This window comes from Hipposideros armiger, unplaced genomic scaffold (genome assembly GCF_001890085.2).
Source record: "Hipposideros armiger isolate ML-2016 unplaced genomic scaffold, ASM189008v1 scaffold_1286, whole genome shotgun sequence".
Classification (NCBI taxonomy): Eukaryota; Metazoa; Chordata; class Mammalia; order Chiroptera; family Hipposideridae; genus Hipposideros; species Hipposideros armiger.
The window spans coordinates 16,843-25,504 of NW_017732636.1; the positions used below are offsets into that span (position 1 = coordinate 16,843).

Consider the following 8,662-nt stretch of genomic DNA (forward strand, 5'->3'; position numbering starts at 1 on the left):
TCCCATTCTCAATTGGGGAAACTGAGGCCGGGCACATGAGTCGGGACTAGGCCCTGACTCAGGCGTGCAGTCCCGGGGACCTTCCCTGGGTGTCTCCCCCGCTGCCCAGGGTGCAGCGCTAGGCTCACCATCGATCAGCAGGAGTTCTACCGGCGCGCTGTCCGCGGACCAGGGAGTGCGCTCGTCGCGCAGGCGGTAGCGGCAGGTGTAGAGTCCGCTGTCCCCCAAGGCCAACGCGTTCAGCTGGAAGAAGATGCGGTCCGGGCTGGTGCTGCTCATGGGCACTTGCAGTGCCTCCTCGCCGCGCCGCAGCTGGAAGTCCACGCCGCTCAGGGGCGCCTGGCAGACCAGGGTGGCTCCCTCACCAGGGCGCAAGACCTCTGCAGCCTCTCTGTTGACACTCAGCGTGGGTGATGGCAACGCCGCTAAAAGGCAGGGAGGGTGGCTGGCACAGCGGAGGCCTGACACCCCTTTCCCTGATAAAGTTCAGCCTCCGGACCTGCGCCCTGCTGGTGGCAGCCCAGGAACCCCCATCCTCAGACCTCCCGACCGCACAGCATTGTAGCACTCAGGCCTGCTGTGATCCAGGCAACTGTTTCCCAGTCCTGGGCAGGGGTGTACAGGGTTGGGGGACAAGGTAAAGGGGGCTATATCCTCCAGGAACCTCCTCCCCCAGGAAACCCTCCGGATGGTCCACACACTCACCCAGGTCCTCCACGGTCACAGTGGCACTGGGCTCAGAGGGGGTGCCCGCTGCGTGGGTCCGGTAGCTGCAGCTGTAGTTGCCAGCCTGGTGAACTAAGAAGGTGGCCTCCACGTCTTCAGAGGCCTCAGCCACCTCCAGAAACTGATCATCACCTGTCCGCCTCAGCAGGAAGGTCACACCCAGAAATCCCCCACGGCACAGCAGGGTCGTGTTCAGGCCCGGTGCGATCCAGGACACAGGCTCACTTGACAGGAGGGGTGGGGGCAGGGACTCTGCAGGTGGGACAGGGTCAATTGTAGGTTTGCATGACTTAAGAGACATAGTGGACCACACTCATGAAAATGTGTGTGTGTGTGGTGGGTGGATGGACATGGACATAAAATGAAAGGAAGATGCATTAGGGGGCCTGCTCTGTGCCAGGCCTGCCCTAAGCACTTTGTGGGGAATCAGGCATTTCTTCCTCACAACCTTCTGGGGTCAGTACAAACATCACCCTTACTCTACAGATGGGGAAATTGAGGTTCAGAGATGTCAGGTTACTTGCCCAAAGTCACCTAACTGCTTGGGTGGAGGTGCTTCAGAAGAGGAAGACAAGGAGAGTGAGGAGTGTAGGAAGGGAGGCCTCTCCAGCAGCCTCCTCCCACTGCTGCTGGCCCCATAGAAACCCCTGCTCACCTGCCCCGGTCACCTCCAGCAGGTTGCTCAGCTGGGTCCATCCACTTTCACTGCCCAGGCCAGAACGGCAGCGGTAGAGGCCCCGGGTGTCACCTGTCACTGCTCCTAGCGGGAACTGGTGTTGCATGGTGATTAAATCAAGGTGCACATGCTCCTGGGGCACCCCATCCCTGAAAAGCTGAAAATTCGGGGTCTGCAGGCGGGCCCGGCATGTCAGCGTCATATTGGCCCAGGGTTCCAGGAGCGATTCTGCCTCTGCCCACAGGATCGGCTGTGTCTCGAATGCTGTGTGGGGGTGGGGTTCAGAGCCGGACACCAGGACAGGGGCACCCTTGCATGTGCCCACTGTCCCCAGACCACACACGCACCCATCATGAAGGCCCCACATGTGCCCACCATCCCCAGGCCCTGCGTGTGCCCACCATCCCCAGGCCTGGCCCAGGCTCACCTATGGCTGCTTCTAGCACTGGGCTCAAGGAGAGACCTGTGGAGACATGCCTGTGAGGTCCACATTCCTGCCCCTTCCTGCCCTCCCTCTCCAGGGGACCCAGGCCCAGGATGCCTCACCCCAGAGCAGCAGGAAGACCATCTGCATGGACATGGTGGTCAGCCTCATTCCAGCCCAGTAAGTGTCTGGGTGATAAGGCCTCAGTGACACAGCAGGGGCGGCGCTGGACACTGACCTCTTACCGCTGTTTGTCCTTAGAAGGCGGGAGCCCGCAGAGGGTGGGGACAAAGGGCGAACCCCCATGGCCTCAGGAACCTCAGCAATAATGATAATTAGTATCATAATTAATAAACTAAATTAATAATAAATAATATAAATGATAAAAAATAATACAGTAAAAACAGCAAACAATAACAAATAAAGAAAACCAATAAATAGCAAAATGATTTAAATGAAAAAATAAAAAATACAACTTCAAAAATAAAATATTAGGGGCCGGCCGAGTGGCACATTAGTTAGGAGTTGGTTTGGGACGCCACTCTGAGCAGCAGGACCCCAATTCAGATCCCACATGAGGGCCAGTGATGCAGCACTCTCTACAACTAAGATGGTGAACAACAGCTCAACCTGAAGCTGGGCTGCCGAGAGTTGCTGGCGACAGTGTAGGCTGCAGTGGAGGGGCTGGCCAGCAGCAGGCATGAGCTTTCGTGAGCTGCCATGAGGAGCCGTGAGCGGCTGTCCAATGGCCGGTGTGCAACTGCCTCACCCGGGAAGAGCGCAATAATAATACCAACATGGGCCAGTGAAGCGACATCCTCCACAACTAGACTGAAGAACAAAAAAGGACAGCAACTTGTCTGTTCCCCTTCCCCAATTCCCCAATGCTGTTCCCCTGCCCCAATTCCTCCCGCAAAAATAAAAAATATTAAAAAAAAAAAAGAGGGATCCCAAGAAACAGACTCTCAAAGTTTGGATTCTGGGTTTGATTTGGTTCTGGAGCACAGTGCTAAACTCCTTGCCAACAGAATATGGGGTGCTGGCAATCATGGTAGGTGGCAGGTGTCATTTAATTAAACTGTCACCTGTGGTTGCTTGAAATGAGGTGTCAGCTGAAGCCTGTGCCTTGGGGAACCGAGTGGCCACTGCAGTGGGGAGTTGATGGCACCAATGGCGACCTTATATCACTGCAGAGGTTGCAGAAAGAAAATGACATGTTCAGGGCTCTAAATTCTTAGCTCAAGACAGGGAGCATCAGAGAGCTTCAAGGCCCTAAAAGAATTTCTGACTCTTTCTAGCCAAAGGGAATATATAGCTGAAACTTAAATACAAAATTTAATTGCACATATTTCAGAATTACAACCTGAATTATGTTGAATTGTCATATGTGAGAATTAGGGCACTTCCTGGACAGGAGGGGGACCCTGGGGTTTGGAACAGAGCTGACTGGGTGGATCAGATGAAGCTGGAGACCTTATGACACTTGTATCTGGAACTGAACTGACTTGCCAGGTATCATGATACATGTGGTACAGCAACTACAGCTGGAGCAGCACCTGGTAAGCTTACAATAACCCACTGTCATGCTCCAGGACCCACCTACCTTCTGCACCAGCGGAATAGGAGGGTTGAGGGGGCATGCAGTGGGAATCACCACCCCTGCGTCTTTCAGGTCCTCGATGGTGGCACTGATTTCTGCAGTTCCCCCGGGAATGTGGTATTGCTTGTGCTTTACCATCTTGGCAGGGAGGGGGTGTTCCAGGGGCTTCTGCTTGGACCTTCCTACCTTAAGGGTCCTTGCCCTGTGGGGAGCAGAGTCATTTTGGGGATTCTGCCATTGCTGAATGTCTCTTCCAATTACATACTTATCCAGGAACTGAGGACATGACCACATGGGTGTGCAGGGGAAACAAGAAGCCCAAACTCATTTTGTTATCTGATCACAATGAAACTCCACAGAGTGCTTGAGGATTTAGCCTCAAGTCACCAAGTCTCTCTCTATTCCTGATCTGGGTATTTCCTGCCCCCACGAAAAACGGTGCCGGTCCTTTGAGGAAGATTTGTCTATCCTTGTGGCAACGCTGGTCCTTCCTTAAGAGGTATTGGTCTCCCTTCAATCCAGAGACATACACTGCATCTGGGAACGACCTAGGTCTAGAATCTGGGTGACACAATGAGTCTTTATTGTGACATTTCAAGTCAGGCTTCTGAACACCAGATCTGGAGAATTTGTCACATAGGTCAAATAGCTTTTTAGTAAGTTACCCATCAGTTTCATTCCTAAGGACACCCTCATTAAGCAGCCACCACTTGAAGATCTGTCTCTGCAGGGATGCACCCCTCTCAGGACTGTGAACCACCTCCCAGCTACACCTGTCCCCAACCTGGCCTAGGTTCACCAGGGGGGCTGCCATCGTAGGGAGTTTCTCCAGCCGTGATCCTCTGCACCGGTCGCTCCCAGCACGTGCAGCCCCCGTGGGGGCTGGGTCCTAAGCTCACCGCCTCCCAGTGCACCCTGCTCACAGCCTCTACACCCTACTCACAACCTCTCACTCAGGGGGGATCCCCGGGTTAGGGCGCAACGCGGTGCTGCTTCTGGTGCTCGTCGAGGTTAGAGCGTTGGCTGAAAGCACGGCCGCACTGGGCACATGCGTAGGGCTGCTCGCTGGTGTGCGCGTGCTGGTGCTGCAGCAGGCGCAAGCGGCCCTTAAAGACCTTCTCGCACAGAGGGCACGCGTACTGCTTGGCGCTGGTGTGTGTACGCTGGTGCTGGCTCAGTTGGAACGCTGGTTGAAGGCCTTGCTGCACTCGGGGCACGCATACGGCTTCTCCTCGGCAACGGGCACGCCTTGGCCACAGTCTCCACAAGGCAGGCGCCTCAACAGAAAGGACCTCTGGGCCAGGGCCAGACCTCGGCGGTGGCGCTCAGTCGTGTGTCTCTTCTGGTGGCTGTAGAGGCCGGAGCAGCGCATGAAGGTCTTGCCACACTCTGCGCACTCGTATGGCCGCTCTCCCTTGTGGATGCGCTCGTGCTGCAGCAGGCTCGAGGTGCGCGTGAAAGCCTTGCTGACTTGTCACACACATACAGCCCCTGGGCTGGGGGGGGGCACTGGGGCAAGAACCCGAGGCCAAGCCGCACGGAACCTCACCCATCTGCTGCTGCTCATGGGGGCTTCGGAGCTCCTCTGCCACCTGCCCCTGGTCCTGCAGGGCCAGCGCGGCCCTCCAGGCAAAAGGCCTCACTACATGGGCCTGCGCCAGGCAGCCCCACTAGGGGGCTCTGCTGGAGGAGGGTCGGATGCAGGGTCCTCAGGAATCTGTTTGCCAGATGGATAATCTGTGCGGACCTCGCACAGCTGAGCCCAGGGGCAGCTGAAGAGCAATGTTTGGCCCCCAGATTGGTCACACATAGGAGGCTTCTCCCCAGGGGGCGATCTGTGATGCAGAGCCCAGCATGAGTTATGGCTGGAGGCCCTGGCACCCGCTGGGCACCAATAGGGGCCCTCCCCAGCATTCAGCCCCTGGGGGGTGACCAAGTCAGGTTCCTGAGAGGAGGTGGGGCCACATGGCTCCTGCAGTCTGATGGGTTTCCGGGCTGCGGCTCACACCAAGGCCCCAGCTCCTGGAGCCCCCACCTTGGGAAGTCGTCCTGCCACCTGCTGTCCCTCCACACAGGTCTCCCTTGTGAGAGGGCATCTCTTGGCTAGGTCCTCTGCCAGGGGCTTCAGCTCTGTCTTGGGTCTCTCCTCTTGGCCCCTGTTGGTTTCCTGGGGATCTGGGTTCCCTGGGTCTCCCTGCCCAGAGTTCTGGGCCCAAGCCTTCATCGTGGGTCCAGCCCCCAACATGGTGTCCTGCTGTACGATCTGGCAGAGAAAGGGAGGTTGACAGTTCCCAGGAGGGGAAAGGTGGAGAACTGGGCCAAAGAATGAGGATCCCAGGACTGATGCTTTCTGGGTCACCCCCAGCTCTCCACAGCCTAGGGAAAAGGAGAAGGAATGACACTGAAATATTGGAACCCTAGAGCCTCCTGCCCTTATTCTCGGGTTGGCCATGCCTGAAACTGCCACCAACGCACCACCTTCCCTGCCTCTCTCTGGTCCCTGGCATCATCCCTCCTCTTCACCGGCTGCTGAACCATCACCCCTGGCTTGGGACTCCAGCAGCACCCCCTCCAAGCAACAGGGACATCCCAATTGCTCAGCTACCCATTCTCAGAATCCCCTTTCACTGCTGACCACCAGCCTACTGACAGCATGCTCTTCTGGGAGGTGTGAGATGGGACTTATCTGGCAGCAGGGCTGGGTGCCAGATCCACCCCCCCCCCTTACCTGTGCCTGGGAGCCTGGGCTCTCAGGTCTGGTGACCTCACTGCAAATGCAAGCAGCTGAGCATGGGGCCCTGATCATTCCAGCAAGAGCCAACACCAGGAAGGCCTGATGGCTGCCATCTCAATTTCCAAATCCCACTGTGGCTGCTGGTTTCCTATTGCTGCTATAACAAACCACCACAACTTTAGTGGCTTAAAGCAATGCAAGTTTATTGTCTACCAGCGCTGAAGCTCAGTCCTAAACCAAGGTTTCAGCAGCGTTGCTTCCTTTTGGAGGAAGGACCCGCCTCTGCCAGCTTTAGATGCCAGCTCCTTTCCTTGTCTCCTGGCCCTGTTGTCCATCTTCGAAGCCAGCAGCAAAACGTCAGATCTGTCACTCTCTGCGTCTTTGTCACATCTCCTCCTTGGACTGAGCCTCCTCCCTCTTCTTGTACAGACCCTGGGATTACACAGCACCATCACGACTAACCCAGGACAACCTCCCAAATTGAGACCCTTAATCACACCATGTGGTCCCTTTTCCTGTGTGAGGTGACATATACACAGGGCTGAGGATGAGGAAAACAAATTATGTGTACCAAGATGCCATTTAGGTAAAATAAAACTATAAATGTTTAGCCTGAAATCATGAAGGACACACAACTGTCCCATCTGGGTGGGGCTTGCTTGGTGGGGGACAGCTGTACCACACAGACCAGAGACGGTGACTCTCATGTGTAGCCAACATGCATGCAGGGGTCGGACAGAAGAGAAGGCCCACCTGATAGGTAGGAAAATGGAAAGGAGGAAGAAGACAAGGACTTGCACATGAGTCACGTTACTGATCAGTGACAGTCACTGATTATCAGAGAGCTGACCTATTAAGGGGACCATGGCTAAGAATGAGCATTTTCTCTCAGTTTTTTTTTTTTAAAGACTTTTATTGGGGAATTGGGGGATGGGAACAGCGCTGGGGAATTGGGGAAGAGAAACAGACAAGTTGCTGTCCTTTTGTTCTTCAGTGTAGTTGTGGAGGACGTCGCTTCACTGGCCCAAGTTGGCACCATCACTGCGCTCTTACCGGGTGAGGCAGATCAGTCGCGGGCTTCTGGACGGCCGCTCACGCTGGCTGCTGGCTACACACGGTAGCCCATGGCAACCCACTGCAGCCTACGCCGTCACCAACGACTCACGGAAGCCCAGCTTCAGGTTGAGCTGTTGTTCGGCATCTTAGCTGTGGAGGGCAGTGTCACTGGCCCTCATATGTGGGATCCGAACCAGGGCCCTCTGGCGTCCCAAGCCAGTTCTTAACCAACGCGCCACTCGGCCGGCCCCCTCAGTTCTTGCTACTTCCAGAGCAAAGCTGGATCTGCCCAGCACAGCCTATGGGACATGAATATGCGACCACAGAAAAATCACCACCTCACGGAGCACAAGGGCTCAGGTTCTATTCCTTCTCTGTACAGACAGATATCCTTTCATCAAAAATTCCAGAAATCTGAGTGTATTTAGTGAAATTGCTCCAACTCTCTGTTGACTCATTGTCCCTTTTCCGTCAGTTTTGTAAATTTCTAACAAGCAGTTTCCCTGGGTCACCCAATGGCCTGGAATAACATGACCAGGAATGAGGGGAGGAAGAATGGGAAATAACTATTTAGTGAGTATGGAGTTTAACTTAGGGGTGCTGAAAATGTTCTGGAATTAGACAATGGTGATGGTTGCACACTAGTAAATATATTAAAAACTGAAAAATATAGGTGCAGCCGGTTAGCTCAGGTGGTTAAAGTGCAGGCTCATAACACCAAGGTTGCCGGTTTGATTCTCACTTGGGCCATGGAGCTGCACCCTCCACAACTACAATAGATTGAAGACAATGACTTGATTTGGAGTTGATGGGTCCTGGAAAAACATACTGTACCCCAATAAAAAATTTTTTTAAAAAAACATACTAAGAACCAATCTGAACTGTACACTTTAAAATGGTTCATTTAGGGACTGGCCGAGTGGCTCAGTTGGTTAAGAGTTGGCTTAAGAGTGTAAGCTCTGAGCAACAGGGCTGTTGGTTCGATTCCCACATGGGCCAGTGATGCTGCGCCCGAGCTGAGCTGCCACTGAGCTGCCAACAGGTGGCAGGATGTAACAACAGGATTGCCTGTTCGATGGTGGGCTATGCCCACCTGCAACTAAGAATGAACTCAGCACCTTGAGCTGAGCTGCCGCCTGATGGCTCAGTGGATAGAGCGTGTACTCTTAAAAACAAGGCTGCTGGTTTGACTCCCGCATGGGATGGTGGCTCCACCCACCCACAACTAAGATTGTAACACAGCACCTTGAGCTTAGAGGCCACGAGCTGCTGACGGGAAGCCAGATGGCGACTAGCGCCTTCCACAACAAAGACTGATGAACAACTTGGCCAGTCCTCTTCTCCAATTCCCCAACACTGTTCCCTTCCCCTGATTTCCCAATAAAATCTTTAAAATAAAATAAAATGTTCATTTATGTTGTGTGAATTGTATCTTTAAAAAAAAAA

At 54.3% G+C, this 8,662-nt stretch overlaps 2 protein-coding genes across 3 annotated transcripts in view; both read right to left on the reverse strand.

The window, feature by feature from the left end:
* The window catches only part of A1BG (alpha-1-B glycoprotein), a 4,669-nt gene extending 2,468 nt beyond the window's left edge, over positions 1-2,201 (reverse strand). The window contains exons 1-5 of one of the 2 annotated variants that reach the window (XM_019633312.1): positions 1,949-2,201; positions 1,830-1,865; positions 1,382-1,666; positions 706-978; positions 129-425 (exon numbers count right to left, since the gene is read on the reverse strand). In XM_019633312.1, the coding sequence (XP_019488857.1) occupies positions 129-425; positions 706-978; positions 1,382-1,666; positions 1,830-1,865; positions 1,949-2,171 (1,114 nt within the window). In that variant the 5' untranslated portion in view covers positions 2,172-2,201. The remainder of the gene's footprint in view (positions 1-128; positions 426-705; positions 979-1,381; positions 1,667-1,829; positions 1,866-1,948) is intronic. The other variant, XM_019633313.1, reaches the window with a different exon arrangement.
* A 1,335-nt stretch (positions 2,202-3,536) lies between these two features.
* The window catches only part of ZNF837 (zinc finger protein 837), a 15,094-nt gene continuing 9,968 nt past the window's right edge, over positions 3,537-8,662 (reverse strand). Inside the window, 8 exon segments of the mRNA XM_019633323.1 lie at positions 3,537-4,603; positions 4,606-4,896; positions 4,899-4,931; positions 4,934-5,060; positions 5,062-5,137; positions 5,139-5,396; positions 5,398-5,527; positions 5,530-5,802. Coding sequence (XP_019488868.1) covers positions 4,398-4,603; positions 4,606-4,896; positions 4,899-4,931; positions 4,934-5,060; positions 5,062-5,137; positions 5,139-5,396; positions 5,398-5,527; positions 5,530-5,802 — 1,394 coding nt within the window. The 3' untranslated portion in view covers positions 3,537-4,397.